The 21699-nt window shown below is 38.2% G+C and overlaps 1 protein-coding gene across 4 annotated transcripts in view; it reads left to right on the top strand.

Annotated features, from left to right (window-relative positions):
- stxbp2 (syntaxin binding protein 2) overlaps nt 1-21699 on the top strand; it is a 48460-nt gene that overhangs the window by 7723 nt on the left and 19038 nt on the right. The window contains exons 2-8 of one of the 4 annotated variants that reach the window (XM_048521792.2): nt 4671-4720; nt 9903-9984; nt 12279-12355; nt 14747-14825; nt 15987-16090; nt 16809-16957; nt 19811-19895. In XM_048521792.2, coding sequence (XP_048377749.1) covers nt 4671-4720; nt 9903-9984; nt 12279-12355; nt 14747-14825; nt 15987-16090; nt 16809-16957; nt 19811-19895 — 626 coding nt within the window. Of the gene's footprint in view, nt 1-4670; nt 4721-9902; nt 9985-12278; nt 12376-12399; nt 14661-14746; nt 14826-15986; nt 16091-16808; nt 16958-19810; nt 19896-21699 lie in introns of those variants that run through there. The other 3 variants (XM_048521794.2, XM_059640029.1, XM_048521793.2) reach the window with 3 other exon arrangements.

The following is a 21699-nucleotide window of genomic DNA, read 5'->3' as shown; positions in this document are numbered from 1 at the left end:
ATATATTCTATCTATTGAGACACAATTGTTATAATTTACAATTTGTTCCAAAACGAATTACACCAAGCAAGCTATACTAAGTTAACTTAAAACCTGCTTTCAGCCATGGGAAGTCTTTTCAGCCATTTTGTGCTGTTTTCTGCCATGAGCAGCCCTAACATCTGAAAATAAGAGGAATATTAGTTTTAAGGTTTAGGGTAAGAGGTTGAGAATTTTTTTTTACACAACACAACAAAAGAAGTAGAGCTGGAGTGTGCTGCCTAGAAGAATAGTGATGCAGAGAAGATTAGTTATTTCAAACTGAAATTAGATAGGCACTTTGAGGGAAATAACTTTCAGAGGGCTGTGGAGGACAAAGGGAGGATTGACTGGATTGCTCTGTAGAATGCTTGCATGGACTCAATGAGCTGAATGACATCCATTTTATGCAGTAATTCTTGTATCTTGTGATGATAAGATGTAGGAGCAGAAGTAGGTCATTTGAGTTCTCCTCCATTCAATGACATCATGGGTAATCTGTTAATCCTCAACTCCTTTCCTGCTTTTTCCCCCCCCCCCATAACTCTTGATTCCTTTACTGATTTTAAAAATCTGTCTAATTCAGCCTTGAATATACTAAATGATCCACCTTCCACAGAATTACTACCCTCCAGTTGACAAGTTTTCATTTTACTGAATGTGCTCACTGTAACAGTTTACAGCTTTGAGTTTAGTTTCATTTTAATGGTGTGAATGGTAATGTTTATGGAGACTGGTGAAAATGTCCCATCAGCAACAGGAAGAGTTTTGTGTCTGAAAATGTGCTTGGTTTTAGATTGAAGCTATTGAATTAACTTTTGGGCTGCTCTTCATATCCATTATTTATGTGGAAGCTATACCAGTGGTCGCCTGGACATTAGTTTTTTGCGTTATTTTCCATGCTCAGTAAGCCTTTAAATTTCACAAAAAAATTTGACTGTCATTAGGGGTATGGAACTTTGCATTTCTCTCAATACAGGGATACCATGTGTGCACAGACAGACAATCTGACTTCCATGGACAGGACAGGCAGCTGTTGGAGGTTAGCAAAGATTGGAATGATAGACATTGACATTTTGTGCAGAATTATGATAGATGTGCCAGAATGCTGAATATTGGATTTGATTTAGGCTGCAGATTGGGAAGCAGTTGAGAATGGATTTCAATCCCTGATAAACAGTGTGACAGTCGTGCCTAAGGCCATGTTGGTTTCCGAAGTAGTTTTTCCTCTCCATTTTAAGAAGGTTTTTGTTTGCATATCAAAACAAAAATGGCCTGCTATAAAATATGCAGCATTTATTCTGACTGAAATTAGGAAGCCAACCTACATTACAGAGTGAGTTGCTTCATTTTCCTTATTCCACTTGCCTGAATATGTTGACTTACTGTTGAAATCATCATATGGGCTTGAGCTGATGAAATTCAGAAGGCCTGTGCTGTCTAATCCACTAACTGAAACTACACTGGCCATTTTTTGAAAAAATTTCCTGCTGGTTTGTATTGTTTAACTTTTGGCCTTGATGTCTGAAAAAGCTAATTTTAGAACTGTTGTTTCATTTGTAGGCCATTGCTGTGTCTGAATTCCTAGAATGGCATTATAGTTAATGTGCAAACTACCAACAGTGATTTAACTTGTAAACATTTAAAAATGGACTGTGTATACAGTTAGATAGTTTTAACCTGCTGTTACAGGCAATTTGGAAAGTATTGCAAGTCAACCTGATACTCTTGCAAACTATTTGCATGTGCTTGTGTTTTTAGCCTATGTTCTTAGCTGAAATGTTGGGTGTGGGAGCATGATTTAATTCCCCATGCAGGTGTTGAGCCCAGTTATAATGCCCAAAGCTTGCTCCCACCTAAAGTCAACTAGCTTAACACTTCTTTTCCTCTCGCCATAAAGTTGTTTTTGCGTGTTACGAGGACCTGTGCCAGTGGTTCTTGACTCAGCGCAATTGGTTTTCACAGGTTTATATTCCACCCCCCCGCCCGCTCTACATTTTCTTCAATTCCTCTATCACTCATCTGGTTTTCCCTTTATTACTAAAGTAATATCAGGAATGAGAATTGAAGGGGTATTTGGGCTTTTTCTTTTTACTGCAAGGTATTTAAAGGGCGACCAAAGAGATTTTAAAATTGTGAATTGGTTGTAGATTGATTGTGAGCTGTAATCTGAGAAACATCCTAACCACTGAATATGGGCAAGATCTGAATGTTGGAACTTGGCTTGGACAATTGAAAAGCAGCTATAAAAAAATATGGCTCCTAATCTAAGCTCAGCTAAATAACTGGAAATTTGTCATTCTACACTTGGTTAATGTGTGATGTTAAACCGAAATAATGGGACCGAAACATCAGCTTTTGTGCTCCTAAGATGCTGCTTGGCCTGCTGAGTTCATTCAGCTCCACACTTTGTTATCTTTGTTATGTGTGAGCTCAGGTTTTTAGTCATCCTGAGTTGTACATCTCGCACCATCAGCAGAAAACCGTCCTCAGTTGTAGCTGCTGAATTCATATGATTGTGTTTTTAACAACTATTATCTTAATTATCGTGATCACTTCTGAATGTTTCTATGATTACAGAAGATTGCTTTTGTCTGATCAACCTTTTAAAAATGTCGGAATATTTTCAGAACACCTCCTGGATAATTGCATCTTAATGTCTATAATCTGACTTTAATACAATGTCACACCATAATCTGTCAAAGGAATTGTTCAAGTGAGCTTCCCCAAGAGGAGATGGGTTGATTGGTATTAAGACCAGATTCCCATTTCAGGTAGCGTAGCTAGTGCTTAGAAAGGACATGTCGATAACTGTTAGAATTGCATAAAAATCAAACACATTTCTGGAAAAGTTCAGGTCTGACAGCATCTGGAGCTTTTCAGCAATTTGTTTCTGATTTACAGCATCCATAGTTCTTTCAAGTTTTTTCAGAATTGCATGACCTGTTTTGTTTTTTGCTTTTTGTCTTAGTTGTTCATGGATGAGTGTGGGCCAGCATTCATTTCCTAAAGCTGAGTGGCTTGTTAGGGCCAATTCAGAGAGTGAGCCATGTTGTTCTGTGACTGTAAATTTTTACCTGGCCTAATTGGTTTTCCACAGGTTTTTATTCCACCCAATCATGCCTTGACTTACTGAACTTAACCCTCTCTCTGCATTCAATTCCTGTATCACACATCTGGTTTTCCCTTTTGTTACTTAAAATAATATCAGAAATAAGAATTGAAGAAGGAGTATTTGGGCTTTTTGTAAAAGGTGGTTAAAGGAGGACCCAGGATGTTTTAAAATTGTGAATGGGTTGTAGCTTGATAGTGAGCAATTCTCACAAAATTGTCTTTGGCAGTCAGGGGGGAATTAACTATAGATTCTTGTAAAAGAATGAAGGAATTATTTTGTTATATAGAATACACTTAATGGTCCTGGGGAGTGTTGCTGAGCAAAGAGACCTTGGAATGCAGGTTCACAGTTCCTCGAAAGTGCAGTCACAGGCAGACAGGATAGTGAAGGTGGTGCTTGGTATGTTTGCATTTATTGGTCTTTGCATTAAATGTGGGTTGTGGCATTGATTAGGCAACTTTTCAATGTGGTGTTTCGATTCTGATCTCCCTGCTTTAGGAAGGAAGCTGTGAAACTTGAAAGGGTTCAAAAGGGATTTACAAGCATGTTGCCAGGGTTGGAGGGTTTGATCTGTAGCAAAGGCTGAATAGGTTTGGGCTATTATCCCTGGAGAGTTGGAGGCTGAGGGGTGACATTATGGAGATTTATAAAATCATGAGCATCATGGGATGAGGATACCAGTCGAGGTCTTTTCCCCAGGCTAAGGGAGTCCAAAACGAGATGGCATAGGTTTAAGATGGGAGGGGAGAGATTTAAACGGGATTTGAGGGGCAACGTCTTCACACGGGGTGCTGCATGTATGAAATGAGCTGCCAGATAGTGATGGAGCCTGGTGTAATTACAACATTTAAAAGGCATCTGGATGGGTATATGAATATGAGCAGCTTAAAGAGGTATGGGACAAATGCTGGCAAATGGATCGAGGTTAATTTAAGATGTCTGGTTGGCATGGATGGGTTGGACTAAATGGCCTGGTCCAATAATTTACACCTCTACAAATCTAAGTGGATTGTTCTCCATTATCATTTATTAAAATGAAGAATGAAATTAATTTTTACATAATACACTTACAAACATAAATAAAACTCCTTCTATATAATTTATGTATTTCTTAGTTATAAATGACAGATCAATAAACTGAACTAGAAGGAATCCTCAGATTTCACCATGTATGTAATACATGTTATAATGCAAAGTCTCCATAAATCTAGCAATATGCTCTGACTGAGTTTTAAGTAATGACTTGGCAAAACGTTTTACTTTTTAAACTGTAGAGCACCACATTTGCACTTTATTTCATCTTGCCCATTAGGTTTTGTGAAATCAGTGATTCTGATCAGGACCCCTTATTTGAGCTACTTGTATAACTTGTTATACTTGTATTTTGATTGAAGAACTTAACTGATCCAGGGGTGTGCTTTGTCATATGCTATATTAAAAAGAAGGAAACAATGTTGTATTACTATATAACGATAGTAAAATAAACTTTTCTCACATACTACTTTTCTTATCAACTGGAGTTTTTCTTTTCTTGTAGAAATTTTGACTGGAGTGATCAAGAATCTGAAGAAGGATGGAGAATGGAAGGTGTGTAATGTCGATTTGGATCTGAATACTTCTCTTTGAGAAGGAAAGAGAAATGTTTGTCTTCAGGCAGCTTCTTTTGTTCTGTATTTAGGTTTGTTCAATGGTTTAAGTACCGATATCAAGATCTGGCATAAGAATATTTTGGACCTTGATGGTGATGTTAGATGGTTGGGTGCTGTTTCCAGTCATAAACTTGGCTGTGCCATCCTTTGGGAAAAATTGGTGCTTGAATTTACGGTAACATTTTTATGGGCTCTATAATTTACATTTTGTATGCAATGTGGAGATTTCCAGCAGTTCTAGGTGAAAAAATGGTCTCTGGTGAGAGCTGTGGTCAGTACCTTGATTTATGTTTCACCTGGAGACCAAAACAGAGTTGATCTTGGAAGAAGGTGCCTAGCAAATCTAACAGTGCTAGTAGAATATGTTAAATAAAATCTGCGCACCCTTAGCTTGCATGCTTGGTGGCAGGTGGGTGATAAATCTTTGGGCATAATTGATAGCTTGGTAGAGTGTTGTCAGTCAGTGTTTGTTTAAATCAGATATGGTAATTACATTTTTCAAAAGCTCATCGTTATGCAGTGCACGAAACACTACTTCATGAACCATAGATTCCTCAAAGCTGTATAATTTATAGCTTAAAGGAGAGAGAGGACCAGTTCTGTCTTTGAAATGGAATAGGATAGTCATAGGCAAGTCATTCTCAATCCCAAGGGACTGTCTAAGATGAGGAGGACCAGTTAGGAACCCCAGAAAACCCAAAACTTCTAGGAGGGCAAAATTGAGCAGAGGTAAAATAGATAAAATTCACAATAGATGAGTGAACGGTATTAGCATTGTAAAAGAGAATGGAAATATGCATTCAATTAGTTATTTTGACTAAGCGGGTGAGGTAAAAGATCTGCAAATGAGAAAATGTAGTTAAATTTCCCAGTCAATGCAGATAATACTCGTAAGGCAGGCAGGCAGGTCTGCTGTATGCTAGGAACATGTAAGACGTAGTTAATAAACTATCCAAAAGGAAAAGAATGTTGTTGTTTTCTATCTCACTGACTGTCTTGGATCCAGATAGACCTGTTTGTGTCACTGCTAAGGCTTGACTGCTGAAAGGCTACGATGTTCTGATTAATCCAAAAGAAGCCCCTGCTCAGGATATGGTGCATTTGATGCCACTGTATCTCCCTCCCATTTCCCAGACTAGTAGCAGCACTAGCAGACTAAGTAATGAGTGGATATGAAAACCTCAGACTATCAATCCCATGAGATAAATGAGAGGAAACTCTAGAGGTTCATTGTGTACCGATGGAATAGAGAAGTTTAAATATATTGATTGCCAGCTTGTCCTGCATTTGAAAAATTTAAACAATGAACAATTATCTTTATGCAGTGTTTATGCACTAGTTTATGCAGTGTCTAGCTTCTGTGTAGGGTAAAAAGGTGGGGAAAGTATAATGAATACTACAAGAGAAATAAAATATACCAAATGATACCTTTTATTCTCTTTTGATATTGGTGCATTAACAAGTTTCAAATGAATGTTCCTCATTATATAATTGTATTGCCTTGTTTGTATTCTGTGAATCTTTTGTTCCTCTGCCCCACCAATAATAAGTGACTCCCTATTCTTCCTAGCACAGTGTACACCTTACAATTCCGTGCATCTATGTTGAACTTGTGAATTAGTCACCAATTCTACAAATTTACTTATCTCCAGTAATGTTGCAGTCTTCCTCCAGAATCAACTGCTCACCTGAACCTCCATTTGGTATCATCGGTTGGCAAAGATTTATCAATAACAATTTGGACTTTGTGCATAATTTACATTTCCTAAATTTACAGTCGTGATCCCAATACAGATTCTTGTGGAATACCAGTTACCACCTCTGAAATTCTGAATATCTACCCTTTGTTTCTGCACTTTATTTTGGGTTTCCGCTGGCTTCAAAATTTTCATTCGTATGTGGGGCACCTTACTGAAGTTATTTTGTGAATTGAAATAAATTACATATACAGCATTGCCGTTGTCTCTTGTCCGCTACCTTCTGCAAAAATCCAATATATTTGACCAAGAAGGATTTTCATTTTTGCAATCCATACTTGACCGTTCATTCATTATTTTTAATTTCAGGTTCTTCCATTCTCTCCTTTTTAGGAAGGATTCAGTTTTTTTTTCTCTTCCACTAAAGTTGAACTAGCTGGTCTTTAATTCCTTCCCTGGATATTCCTTGCCACCTTTCATACATAATGAAATTACATTAGCTTCTACCAATTCACTTGCATCTTTTTCTAATGAATTATTAAATACTAGTAATATTGCCTCATATTTCTTCCCTAAGACAATATTAAAATATATAATTTAGAATGTAATAGAATTTTCCATAAAGTTTGAAAATGATGTAATTCAATTTGAAACTAGGGTATTAAATCTAAACTAAGCAATGGAGCTGTAAGAAGCTCATTAGCTGTTATGGGTTATGAAAGTAGATGGGCAATGTCTAAATTTTAGAATTAATGCATGGTTTATAATATTGGCATTAATTTTAAGGCACAAATCTAATCAGAAAAATGAGTCAACCATGATCAACAAAGGAAGCTAAAGATTGATTTTATTAGATGACAGGAGGAGGCTTAAGGCTTCCAGAAAAATAGTAAGCCTGAGGATCAGGAGCATTTTAGAATTTGGTAAATGAGAACTAAGAAACTTATAAGGGAGGTTAGACTATGAAATAAATGAATGAGAAGCATGGAGATGGACTATAGAAGCTCTAAGCATGCAAAGAGAAAAATATCAGCAGGGAAAGTATCAGCCCGTTAACAGGCAGAGTTGAAATGTATCATGGAAAGTAGTAGAGAAGCAAAATAATTACTTTGTGTCTGTCTTCACCAAGGAAGAGACCCAAAATCTTCCAGAAATAAAGATCCAAGAGCCTAGAGTGAATGAGGAGCTAACCTGTTAGTATTGGTATAAAACAAAAAATTGGTACTGGACAAATTAGAGACTGTATGTTGAAACATTTCCAGGTCTCTTAGTTAGTCATTCAGCACAGAAACAGACTCTCTTTGGTTCAAATTGCCCACGCTGATCAGATATCCCAACCTTACCTAGTCCCATATGCCAGCATTTAGCTAATATCTCTCTAAACCCTTCCTATTCATATACCCATCTAGATTGCTTTTAAATGTTGTAATTGTACCTGCCTTACCACTTCCTCTGGTAGCTCATTCCGTACGGTCACCACCATCTGCACAAAAATAGTTACCCCTCAGGTCCTTTTTAAGTCTTCCCCTCCTTAAACTTACGCCCTGTAGTTTTGGGATTCCCTACCCTGGGGAAAAGACCTTGGCTATTCACTCTATCCATGCCCCTCATGACCTTCTAAACCCCTATAAGGTCACTCTTCAGCCTCTGCTCCAGGGGAAAAATAGCCCCAGGCTATTCAACCTCTCCCTGTAACTCAAATCCTGCAGTCCTGGCAACATGATTTAGATCCTAGAGTATTGAGAAGGGTAACTGTACAGATATTGAATGCATTGGTGATCATCTTTAAAAATTCTACAGATTGTGAAATGGTATTTGCAGATTGGAGGGTTCTAAATGTAACCTCACTATTTAAGAAGGGAGAGATATAAAACTGGAAATTAAAGATCTGTTAGCCTGACATCAACCATCGTAAAAATATGATAGTCTATTAGAAAGGATGTGATAACTGGACAGTCAGCATGGGTTTATGAAGAGCAAATCGTATCTGTTCAGGTGTTTTGAGGATGTTACCTGTGAAAAATGTAAGGTGGACCCATTGGATTCAGAAAGCTTTTGGTAAGGCCCCACAAAGGTTAGTAAACAGAATTGGAGTACATGGGTTAAGAGCTAATATACTGGCATGAGTTGAGAATTGGTTATCAGATTGAAATGCAGTTTTTGAGGCTGTGATTAGTAGAGTACCACAAGGATTAATGCTTCGGGCTGCTGTTTGCAATCTGTACCTATTATTTGGTTATGGGGACCAAACATAATTCTACATTTGTGGATAACATGAAATTTGAGATTTGAGGATGATACAAAGGGGCTTCAAGGGGATTTAGATGGACGGAATGAGTGGGTACAAGTATGGCAGACAAAATAAAATATGGATGAATGAGAGGTTATCCACTCGGTCAGAGGGGTGGACGTGCAGAGCATTTCAGTAATGGTGAAAGATTTGGAAGTGTGAATGTCCAAAGGGACTGGTGTGTCCTTGTTCATAAATGACTGAAATTTAACCTCCTAGGTGTAACAAACATTTAGGGAGGAAAGAAAATGGTATGTTTGCTCTTATCCCAAGAGAATTTGGGTATAAGAGTAATGAAGTGTTGCTTCAAATCTGTAGAAACTTAGAGCACTTCTCCATTATTGTGCATGGCTAACGTTCCTTTACCCATGGTAAAGTATATTTTCCATAAGGGGATGCAGCAAAAGTTCACCATTCTAATTCGTGGACTGGTGGGATTGTCCTTTTTAGGCAAGATTGAGTAGACTGGGCCTCTTTTTTTTCGACAGTTTAGAAAAATGAGGAGTGATCTAATCGAAACATACAGAATGCTCAAATGACTAGACGGGGTGGGTGTAGAAAGGATCGTTACCTTGGGTGGGTTTCCAGAAGCACAGCCAACCATGTCGGATAGGGTGCAAGCTATTTAGCAACGAGATGAGTAAATTCTTGACTAAGAGGGTAACACTTTGAAATGCCTTGTCATGGAGTACCATTGAAACACAGTTGTTGTATGGAAGATAGAGTAATTGATCTTTAGATATTAATGATATTAAGGCATATCAGGATAACATGGGAAATAGCAGAGAGGTGGATAAACAGCCTTGATCCAGAATGGTAGAGCAGTTCTAAGGAGCTGAATAGCCTACTCCTGCTCTTATATTTCTGTGAAAATGTTGGGAATTTTCAATTGCTATCTTACACAAGACCATTCCAATTATTAGTTTCTTCCCAATATATAATTTATCATTTTGACAATTTGTACCCATTGCCCTGCACCTAAATTTAAATTGCTTTTTTAAACTCATTTAGCATTACCTAACCATTTTAAAAAAATATATTTTAGCAGTGTCACACTCAGTCTTGGTGTAATACCTTCCCAAATAATATTGAAACAAATCAATTAAATGTAACTTTGTCTAAACCTTTCCTAGGTGTTGCTGGTGGATCACCTAAGTATGAAGATCTTGTCTTCCTGTTGTAAAATGTCCGACATAATGGCAGAAGGCATAACCAGTGAGTAAATTCACATTTCAATGCAATCATTTGTTTGAATCCCAATTTGAGGAAGGTGTAGAGATGGCTGGCATGGGTGTCAGGGGAACGCCTTGCATGAGGGTGTAGAGACCAGCCAGGGTAACTTGTGCATTTGGTATATATCGCTTTACATTTCAAGGTGATCATTGCTCATTTATTGCATAAAACAACCTGCCTGGATGGTTCTGCCAAGGATTGATTTCATTGCACAGAGGCTCAGCCCAAAGCTACACTAACAACCTAACCTCTGCATGTTATGAAGTGCAGTATTGTATTTGCATCAACGTAACAGGTAAAAAAGTTGTATAAAGGAACTTACAAGAGGCTAGATAGTGTGTAGTTTCTAACATTTAAAAGAAATAAATATTTTTATCAATATGGGAATCAGCCCAGTTTATTACTAAGTCCATAACATAGGAAGACTCCTCTTCCATATGTATTAGATAAGGCCACTGGTTTCTAATTTGTACTGAGTTATCAAATTCAATCCTGAAAAGCATCGTTTAAATCTAGTATTGTAAAGACAGACAGTCCAAGTAAGCCAATCATACAGCAATAATTGAAGTGTGAGAACGTAGGGTGGGAACAGGAAAGGAACATGAATGTAGGATTTCTGCAGCTTTAGAAGAGCTGTGTAAGAGTGTTTTGTTATGAGGTTTGAAAATATCAATGTAGAAGAGTGCGTAGAAACGTAGGATCAGAAATAGACTGTTCAGCCTCTCGAGCCTGCTTTGCCATTCTAGATCTCGGCTGGTCAATAATTATTTTGAGCTTACTCCTTGACTAAACTTCCTCAGCCCATGGGGTGAAGAGGTTTGAAGATTCGTGATCCTCCATGAAGAAATCATCCTGTCCTAAATGATTAGCATCTTATTCTGACACTGTGGCCACTGGTTTTAGACTCCTCCAGCCATGAAAACGATCCTTGCTGCACCTAGCCCTTTAAGAATTCTGCAAATTTCATGAGATCACCTCATTCTTGTAAACTCCAGAGAATACAGGCCCAACTACCTTGATATCTTTGCATAAATAATTCCGTTTTCCCAGGTGTAAGTTGATTTTGCCTTGGTAATTGCTTGGTAAACGCACATGTTGGGAACAAGGATACCTAGGTTTTTTTTGACCATCAATACTTCCTTAACCTCTCATCATTTAAGGAATACCCTGCATTTCTGTTCCTTGAACCAAGGCACACAACCTCACTTATCCGCAATATATTCTGCTTGCCAGTTCAACCAATTGAAATCCCCTTGAAGTTTCTTGTGGCCTCCTTGCAGCTTGCATTTCCACCTAGTCTTGTGTCATCTGCAAATTTGGATTCTGCTTCCAAATAGTTGATTTACAGATTGTTGACAGCTAAGCTCAAGCTTGTGATAAATACGTGGACGCAGACATTCCTTCTGTGTTTTGTTTTTGTAAACTAAATCTGTCTGTGCTCTTCTACTTCCCCTATCCCTTCCTTCTCTTGCTCCCTCTTATCCCCCCACCTTTTCTTCTCTCTTTCCCTCTTTCTCTCCTGTCTCATTTTCCCCATCCAGGCCTCCTCTCAAAAAAGACACCTTTGTACTCTAATTTTGTTTTATTGACCTCTGTGGCACCTCATCCAAAGCTTTCTGAAAGTTCAAATACAACACATCCACTATTTACTTTGCAGGTAACATGCATAAAAACTACCAACAGGTTTGTTAGACATGATTTCCCTTTCATAAATCCACTGCCTCAGATTATTTTCTAGGTGTCCCATTATCTTATCCTCTATAATAGGATCTGGGATTTTCCCTATTACTTGACGTCAGGCCAACAGGTCTATCATTGTAATGAAATGTGAGGCTGGATGAACACTGCAGGCCCAGCAGCATCTCAGGAGCACATGTGCTCCTGAGATGCTGCTGGGCCTGCCGTGTTCATCCAGCCTCACATTTCATTATCTTGGATTCTCTAGCATCTGCAGTTCTCACTCGCTCCTCTGCATTGTTTTTGAAACATATTATTGAAACATACATTATTTTTGTTACATTTGTTAAAATTAGTGTGCAGAAGAAAAGTATCAGGATTAGCTGCTTCTGCAGAAATAGTTGTATGACTTTTAAATGTTCCATCCTTATTGAAATCTGAGATCTGTATTTTTCACCTCTTGCCTGAGCCCTAGATTATACAGGATATTCACAATGTTTGCATAACAGATGAATATGTCTGGCTCCTAAGACTCCCCAATTAATTCTCATATAACAATACTTGAAACTCTGTTGCAACATCAGTGTCTCTTGTTTCAGTTGTTGAAGATATCAACAAGCGACGGGAGCCAATTCCCAGTTTGGAAGCAATCTATTTGATTACGCCATCAGAAAAGGCATGTGCTGAATACAAGCTGCAAGTACAATTATTGTTCAGATTACTGCCCGGGCTCATTATGGTTGCGCATTTGTTAAAATGTTCCATAATCTTTAATTTTGATTATGGGTGTGGCCCCAGACTATTGCAATGCATTTCTCCTACGTTGCTAAGGAATGCAGCTCCACCCCAATTGATGAAAAAGCCACACCAGTCTCCGAGTAACCAGATTGAGGGCAACTAATGCTTGGTTTGACTTGCTGTACAACTATACTAATAGAAGAAGTACTTCTGTGTTTGGTTCTCCTGATCTGGACCCTACCCCAGTTACATTGTAGGGAGACAATTGTATCATCGCTGGCAAGTTTTTATATAGGCTGTCTGTGTAAGAGTATAAAGGAGAGAAGTAAATGGCAGTACAGTTGTACTACCTGACTACATGAACTTGAGGCTAGAATAGTGATATCCTTAAATCTGTTTTCTCTGGGTTGAATTTAGCACAAGTTTCAGCAGTAAAAGGATAATATTCAAATATCCAGGGCAATCTGACTTTTTCTGGAATTCTTTTTAAAAAACTTGGCATTTTAGCTGCAAATTCTGGCTGTTACAAACTAGTGGCAGCAAATTGTAAAGTAGACATACATAATCTTTAAACCTAATCTCAGCATCAATTTCAGTTTAATCATTTAAAAATTTGAGTTATCACACAATGTATGTCCCTGTTTTATAAATTTTATTGCCATATCAACCATTTCCATTTCTTGTACATCTGGGGAAAAAAGACCCTTGGCTTCCAGTTGGTGACTGCACCGAATAATTGAACTGATGATCCCAGGGCTAGAAATGTGGTACTCTACCAGTAAGACTGGCCCCACGTGATGGAATTTTCTCCTATATCTCCTCCTTCCTCTCATCGTCTCCATCCCTCTTGTTTAGTCGCCCTCTTATTTTTGATTCAATGCAAGCTTTGATCTTATGGTCCTTCTATGAAGTGATTTGGGGTGTTTTTCTGTGTCCAGGCAATGTGTAAATGTAATTAGGTACTGTAGTTGCAAATGTTCTTTGGTAAAATCAATAAAGTGGGTTCTCTCGTTAGCAAATGTACCAGAATAAGCTGTTGGAGTGCTGATCCTTTGTCGGGCCTGCGTGGGCTTTATTGTGGGCCTTTTGCACAATATTAAAACTAGTTTTAAAGTGTTTGTCATGTGCACTTTGTATGTGGTATTTACGGGATCTATTGTATTTGATCTGTCAACTTTATTTCTCAGTGGTCACATTTCTGATTTAGATTCCCTACAGTGTGGAAACAGACCCTTTGGCCCAACAAGTCCACACTGATCCTTTGAAGCATCCCACCCAGACCCATCCCTCTATACCCACACACCCCTGAACACTACAGGCAATTTAGCGTGGCCTGTCCACGTAACCTGCACATCTTTGGACTGTGGGAGGAAACCGGAGCACCGGAGGAAACCCACGCAGACACAGGGAGAATGTGCAAACTCCACACAGACAGTCACCCAAGGCAGGAATCGAACCCGGGTCCCAGGCGCTGTGAGGTTGCAGTGCTAACCACTGAGCCACCGTGATTATGAAGGTTAAATGGATTGACGAGTCTTGTTAAACATTTCATCTGAGAATTTGGCATTTCTGATTAATGATTCTGATGTTCCCTACTCTTGCCTCTGTTTTACCCCCAGCTCAGCTTTATTTCAATCCCATTTAGATTATTTATTGTGCACTTATGGTAAGAGCAAACTGCAAGTATTGGCAATTTTGAAATAAAAGGCAGTACTTCTGGAAATGTATTGTAGGCCAATTGGCATTTTGTTCAGATGAAAAACTAACTTAATATTTTGAATTCTGAGCAGAAAGGTAACTGAAATTAAGACACAAATTCTGGAAATAAGAAAGATCTGTGAAAAGAGGATTATGACATTTCAGTTGTTCAGAGTAGTTCTGATGAAAGATATTTTGAAATGTTACAACTGAATAAACATTATTAAATTTTGACAGTTTTTTTCATGATAGTCACTGTTGGCTCCCAACCCACCATATTTCCAAACTTAATTTACTTTCATAATTTATGGGTTTTGAACACTCAACAGTTGCTTTGCTCATTTAGTGCAATAACCATTAAACTGTAAGTACCCTACTGTTCACGTTTGATATGGATTACTGAAGATAAAAACTGTTGGAAATCACAGCAGGTCATGCAGCATTAGTAGAGAGATTGAGCAAGCTAACAACATTTCAAGACCAGATGTCATCTCTTCACACCACCAAGGAGTATGGAGTCGTTGTTCATTGTATACGCTAGAGTTGTAAGTTACATCATGGGCAAAATAACCATGTATACATCTGGTCTATTTTAGTTGTAGATACTACTTTTCATCTTTTTCTTTTGCAGTCTGTTCGAGCCCTGATTAATGACTTCAAAGACACTCCAACATTTATGTACAAAGCAGCCCATGTATTCTTCATTGACAGTGAGTATTAATGTTTCCAGTTTTGTTCCTTTCCCAATTTTAATCTGAGCTAATAACAACATTGAAATGTATTGCTATTCCAAATGTTGGATGTTTTAACATGCATGATTTGGAGCCTTTCTGGGAGAACAGTGATATGTATGTTTTCCATAGTTCTGCATGAGAATCCAAGAGCATATGACGCATGGTTCAATTTACTCCATGGGGTTACTGGAACCTAGTGCAAGCAGCTGTTTGAGGGATGTGGACAAGAATTTGGGAAGGATGTGGTTCATGGTAAATAGGATTAAAGTATTGTTCTGTTTGAAGTGCTGCTACCTGTAAAGTTGGTGTTGCGCTGTCTTCTCATGACGTAAAATGCATTGTATTGACCACAATCAAGGTATGGTCAGCTGTATGCACAGAATTCAATGTAATGCTGGTTTGATATTTTCTGACTTCTAGTTTGGGCCAGTTTGCTTCTCTTTAGGTGTCCATCCAGGTGAAAAGTTCTCCAGTTAGATTAACTTGTGTTACGTTTATACATTTTGTGAAAATTACATGTAATCCTTTTTAAAGTTTTTTTTTTTGTCCCACCTCATGCCTTCCCCTCCCCAAGGCTGAAAGTGTTGGCTTCATCTTTTACTGATTGTATGCTGGTAGGTTGGGGATTGAGGTGTCAGGTAGAACTAATGTGATAGCGCTGAAATGCACCATCATGCCACATAGTGCCCCTACACAACAGCTTTACCCATAGACATTTTCTCATGAAAAATCTATCAGTGATAATGCAAACATTTTCTTAACTCCAACCTAAATACGTAACTAATACTGCCCTAGAATTAGACCTTTAGTAAACCGTTGTATTGCATGTGGTCCAGAGGGGCGCACTCTGTCAGGTGGAATGGATAGAGGAGAGCAAACATGAGAAACTTAAATAAAACTGAATTTATTTCAAAGCATAACAGGAAAGTAAAATCTTACCTCACGAAACCACACTTTTAAATGTTTTTATGTACTTAAGAGTTCGCTGGAAATCACCATTTATATGAACTTGCTGTAAATTGGTCATGATTCTTCTTTGTAAGTTAGCCATTGTGATGATAGATAATCTGACCAAAAATTTGTGTTCGGCATTGATCAATCTGGTTTGGTTTCAGTCCCAATTTTTGCTCTCTCCAGCCTGCCCAGAGTCGCTGTTTACCGAGCTTGGAAGATCACGGTGCACAAAAGTAGTAAAAACCCTCAAAGAAATTCATGCATCTTTCCTTCCTTTTGAATCCCAAGTAAGTAATTGCAAGACAGCTGTTTTAATAATGCATCATTTTAATCATGAACAGCATTTCTAGCATTGCAGTGGGCATGCATGAGTGGCAGATGCATTTTGCCACATGAAGGACACACTTGCATTTTCATTTCACGTTAATCTGACGTGCCTTTAATTTCTTCTACAGTTAAGTTAAAAACAGTTAAAATTGTGATAAGTAACTTGAAACAGAATTCAGATTTTTGTCAGCAGTTTTGCTTTACCATGTTTTGACATTTTTTTAAACTAATATAAATGTGTACTTTTTCTTTGTCATAACAGAACATTTTTAAATATCTATAGAATAAACCTTGCTCTTTAAACCAGAGGGCACTCTATTGTTTCAGGATTGCATAATTAATTCATCTGTGACAGTTCCATAGATGCAGTTGCCTTTGAAGGCAAACCACTTATTAAAGTTATTAATATGCACCTTTTGCTATGATAAATCTCATTCTTTTAACAGCTTTATCTTGCATTAATAAAGTAAACCCTAAGAATATTAACCTGATTTTTTTTTGGTTTTTTGCTTTAAGTTGAATTCAAAGCAAGCTTTATCTTGCATTCTGTCAAAAGTACTTAGCCATGTTTCATATTTTTCCTGAATACAGCACTTGTTGTGTACTTGCCTATAAGGCATAGTGTGCTTATGCTCAGTGCTGGCATTCCAGTGACAGTATGTGTGTGATCTCCATAAGGTGTTCTCACTGGATTGTCTGGATTCATTCCATCACTTCTTCAGCTGTCACACTGCAAATGGTAATAGTGTGCTCCTGGAGGAGCTGGCCGAACAGATTGCAACATTATGTGAAACATTGAAGGAATATCCAGCTGTGAGATATAGAAAGTAAGTCTGTTTACATGTCTCATTTGAGATCAAAGTATAGTTTCTCCTTCCTAGCATACCAAAGTGACAGGCCAAGGGTGTAAATCTTGCCTCCCTCCAGTCCCAAAAAAAATGTTCAGGCTCTGTCAATTGAAAACGTCTGAATTGGTTTTTGAAGGGTTTTGTGTTAAGGATTATGGAACTGCACCAAATAGATGAAATTAAGACACATTCATCATGCTGTAATTGAATAGTTGTGGTATTCATTTGCCTTCTGATTGGTGTCAAGCTCCATAAATTACAATTCATCTTAAGTTCTTCTATTTCTGAATTCCGTAAAAGGAGTTGGAATAATTGAACTAAAGTTGATATAGTATGAATGAAGATCTCTGTGACGGACACAAGGAGCTCAATACAACATATGGAGTTTAAAGTCTTTTCCTCCTGTTTCAAATGAAGCTGACAAAATCTGTTTTAATTCAGGCCAGTAAAGCATCTGAAGTTACACTTCTCAAAACCAATTCCACCCTGTTCTTGCAGGCCTATATTGGTTTCTCTTCCAATTAACTATTGTACTTAAAGAATTGAAGGCTTAAATATTTGATAACCTTGCCCCTTCCTGTCTGTAATCTCTAGGTCTCACTCATTTCCCTACAATTGATAATCATGTCTTCAGCCATCTTGAACTTCCCTCTGTCACTCCACTGTCCTGCTTTTAGAAAGCAATTTTTTTTTAAAATCCAGAACTTTGACCAAGATTTTGGGCACCCAAACTACCCTATTCTTCATGCTTCAGTGAAACACAAATAGGATTTTTTGAGGCTATTGCTACTGCATATCTGCAAAAGTAGTTTTGCAATCTTTCTCCTTCAAGCTTCCAAATTTTTTTTAAAAAGTATAAAATAGAAATACAACAGAATTCAGTTTTTTTTCCTATGAATTTTTTTTGGGCAAAAGACATTTAAATTAAACTTCACTTTGAGGAGTTTTCAATGCTGTGAGTTATACCAATGTCCTTTCACAGAAATTTGGAATAATTTAACACAAAACGAGATCACTTAGTGGTGAAGCTTGCCTCAAAGCTGTGCTGGAAATTGAGTTCAAACATTTGTTAACAAGCTTCTATGGCAGCAAGCCTACAACTCAATATCTTGCCATATGATTTGGTAATATATCATGGTCAAGGAGATGATCTGTGTAGGAAATTGAAAACTTACTGATGCCATTACTGAGGTGAGATGCTGCCTAAAATTTGGAACGGGGAGAAAGCTGATCCTTGCTCTGTTTAGATTAGATTAGAGTTTAGCTGTGTGTTTGCTGACTAACATGACAAAATTCATTCTTGGGAAGATAGTCATTTGGAGTATGCATGAAATTGGGACATTACTTTGTGTATAATTTCTCGAAGTAATGTTGATATTTAACAATTGTGTATGTTAAATGTAGCCTTTTAATTTTCATTTTTGGTCTTTGGATGACTGAAGTGCTTGGGTTTAATTCAGCCCTTCCTTTGCATTTTATCTCTGAACATCTTACAACTTAGTGCCACTCTGCTGCCTTTCCCTTTAACCCTGAACATTGTTTCTGTTTAAGGCAGTATCAAATGAAGCATTCAAGATGGACTTAAATAGAAGCAATATTCAGAGTTATCCTGAGTAAAGACCATGTAGAGTATCCATTTGACACCCCTGCCAGCGCCTCACCTCCATATGCAAATCCCCATTTTGGCCTCTAATTGGCCCCACTCCTCTTGCCTTTTAAATTTCTGTGGCATCTTTTCTGCAGCACTGCAGTGCACTCCCCAACCAATACTGCCGTCCCTTCATTTTTACTTTCCTGAAGATCCCATAACCATGACAATTTAACACCCAGCCCTTCCCTTCTTGAGGCATGTCTTTGTTTATTATCACAACATCATAATTTCACTTGGCAATTTGTACTTATAGCCAATAAGACTGACAAGCTATACTATGTGCATTCACAAACCTGCAGTGTAAGTAACCCGATTTAGAATACGTTTCTTCTTTCCTTTCTGTTTATTCTAATACTGTCTGTCTCTGTGTTTTGTTTGTTATTTACTGTCTGATTATACTTTCCTGGCTTTCACCCCAGCTAGTTTAAAGGCCTGTCAACAGAACAGTACTAGCAAGCGCCCTGCAAGAAACTCAGTCTCAGCTCTGTTCTGGTGCAACCCACTGGCTTGTACAAGAACCACTCCCAAAATCAGCCCAGAAATAGAGTCCTCCCACTTTTCCAGCTATTCATCAACTATATTCTGCTCCTATTTCTGTACTTGCTTGTATGTGACCCTGAAAGTCATCCAGAGATTGCTTAGAAGATTAACAGCACTTAAAGAATAGCACCTAATTTCTGACTGTAGAACCAAGCCCCACTTCCTGCCTGTGTCCTAACAATCTCACATAGACTACTGTATGTGGCCGTTCGCCCTCCTTGAGCCCCTCCCAAAAATGACCTCTAGCCACTCTTGACATGTTTGACTCTGGCACTAGGGAAGCAACATGTCCTGGAGACACATCTGTGGTCACAGAAACGTCTGTATCCCCCATCCAATTAGTCCCTGATGACAGCTGTTTTCCCACCCATCAACCTTCACAAAAACTGGTTGGTGAATAGCACACCAGGGGACTCCTGCACTACCTGTCTGACTCTCTTCAACTGTTTGCCTTCCCTATCTGCTTTCATGTTCCTATCTACGCCACCTTTCTGAGCTGTTTGTGTCGATTTCTGCATCACGAACATACTGCAGTGACACCAGCCACTGCTTCAGTTTCCAAAACCCACAGCGCAAGCTTATGCAGCTGGTGGCATTTATCGTTTGGAGTGCAAAACTTAACTACCTTGTTGTGTTTTTAGGGGCCCAGAAATCAATGCAACTTTGGCAAATCTAATTCATGACAAACTGAATGCATACAAAGCTGATAATCCCAGCATGGGGGAGGTGAGTAATGTTAATCACCAACTTGTTCAATTCATTATCTGTTATCTCATTTTTAATTATGCCCTTTTTTTGCTGAAGGTGTTTGTAAAGTCGACAACATTGGGGGAGAATTGCCATTTTTGCTGAGAAACAGCAGTGTGAATATTAGATATAAAGGAATACGCGAGAATTAGTCAAAGTAAGGCCTTGTACTCAAATAGCTGTTATACTGTATAACCCTTGTATAAGAAAGTCACACTTTTTTTTTGTTTTGGGGGGGGTGAATTGAGCTTTGAAATTGGTCATAAATTAAATCTGAGAGATTTTGGTGTGTATTTCATTTTAAAGTACTAAAACATTTGCATGTTGAAGCATTTCTGTGGTTACAAATTCCATTTGAGAAGTGGGATGGAAGAGGAAATGAAGAGGCACTGAAGTGTCACATGTAATAACTCTAATGGACTCAGCTTGTGCAGAAGGCAGTCTGTGCAGAAGCTGATCTAGCAGTATGTAGCCATTGAGTCAGGATGTGAAAGCAATTTTTTTTTGCTTTTAGCTGTTTCTAACCTCCAGTACTTTTGCCTGTATGTTCCTATGAAATTTGACTTGCAACTATATATGATAGGTTTAATTGAACATCTCCCAACAATCAAATGCTTGGATAAAGAGGGTAGGATAGAATAAAAGTGGAAATGCTTCATACCACAACTGTACATCTCTTTATCTTTACCTGTGCTCATCAAAGTACTTATTTTCCAACACACGCTCCCTAGGTCATCTTCCCTTCAGCTTCCCTTCTAATCCTAGATCACTTATGTGGCCTATTATTATAGACCTGACCAAACTCCATCAATATTTAGAGAATAGTCTATACCCTAGCTTTTTCTTATTTTAAAGGTTAATGTAAGGTGCTGCATTCCAGGTGCAATTCGATTGGTGAAACTACTGGATTTAAAGCAAAATACACTTTGTTTATCCACTATAGTTAAAACGCAACAAAAGGAAGAAGGAATTGGAATAACAACCCTCTTGGAAAACTTAACTCTAAAATAAATACAGTAATACTATCATTAACTGTTCCAGTATGGTAACATCCCACAAACGCATCCTTGACTGAAGGCAGATTCAGAACACTGTGTCATGCAACTCCCGTAGCAAACACCGAGCCCCCAGCTTTTGGCTGTAACAGAGATGGAAAAATTAGCTTTCACTTCAAGACCTCAACAGCCATTGCCAAAAGCAAAAGAACCTGGCTGCTTTTCTTGTTCCAGCCTTTTCTTAAAAAAACCAAAGCTTCACAAGTTGTTTATCTTTTCATAGATTGCTCAGCTCCTGTCCCCTAATCTTTCTGGGCAGAAAAAGAACCAGGACAAAATGCACGTCTTAAAGCCACAGCATCGTCGCACTTATTGAGCTCATGACTTACTTTCCAGAAATAGCATCTCATACCCATAGGTTTTCAAACAGCTGACAGAATTCTGATGTGATGGCCTCAATGTTTGAACAGTCTGTCTGTCTTTTGTTTACTTTTACTTTTCTAATTTTTCCTCATCAGTCTGTTCAGAGATGTTATTACACACCTCTGGAGCAGGTGAAACTTGAACCGAGGACTTTGGTCCTTGGGTAGAGACACTGTGTCTGTATTCTTATCTTGGCTGCAAATTAATAACTGGCCTCTTTGCAGATGCCTGTCACCAGGGAAATGTTACTCAACAAGGGTCAACACACTTAAGTAGATGAGAGTAATTTTGTTCATGTTTCTCCTTCAGAATTTGGATTTTACTATTTAAAAATTTACTTCTGAATTTTTGATTTTATTTGCTCT

The sequence above is a fragment of the Stegostoma tigrinum genome, chromosome 35 (assembly GCF_030684315.1).
Source record: "Stegostoma tigrinum isolate sSteTig4 chromosome 35, sSteTig4.hap1, whole genome shotgun sequence".
NCBI classification, from domain to species: domain Eukaryota; kingdom Metazoa; phylum Chordata; class Chondrichthyes; order Orectolobiformes; family Stegostomatidae; genus Stegostoma; species Stegostoma tigrinum.
The sequence above is the reverse complement of the archived record's forward strand: the minus strand, read 5'-3'. Positions and strand labels throughout refer to the sequence as shown.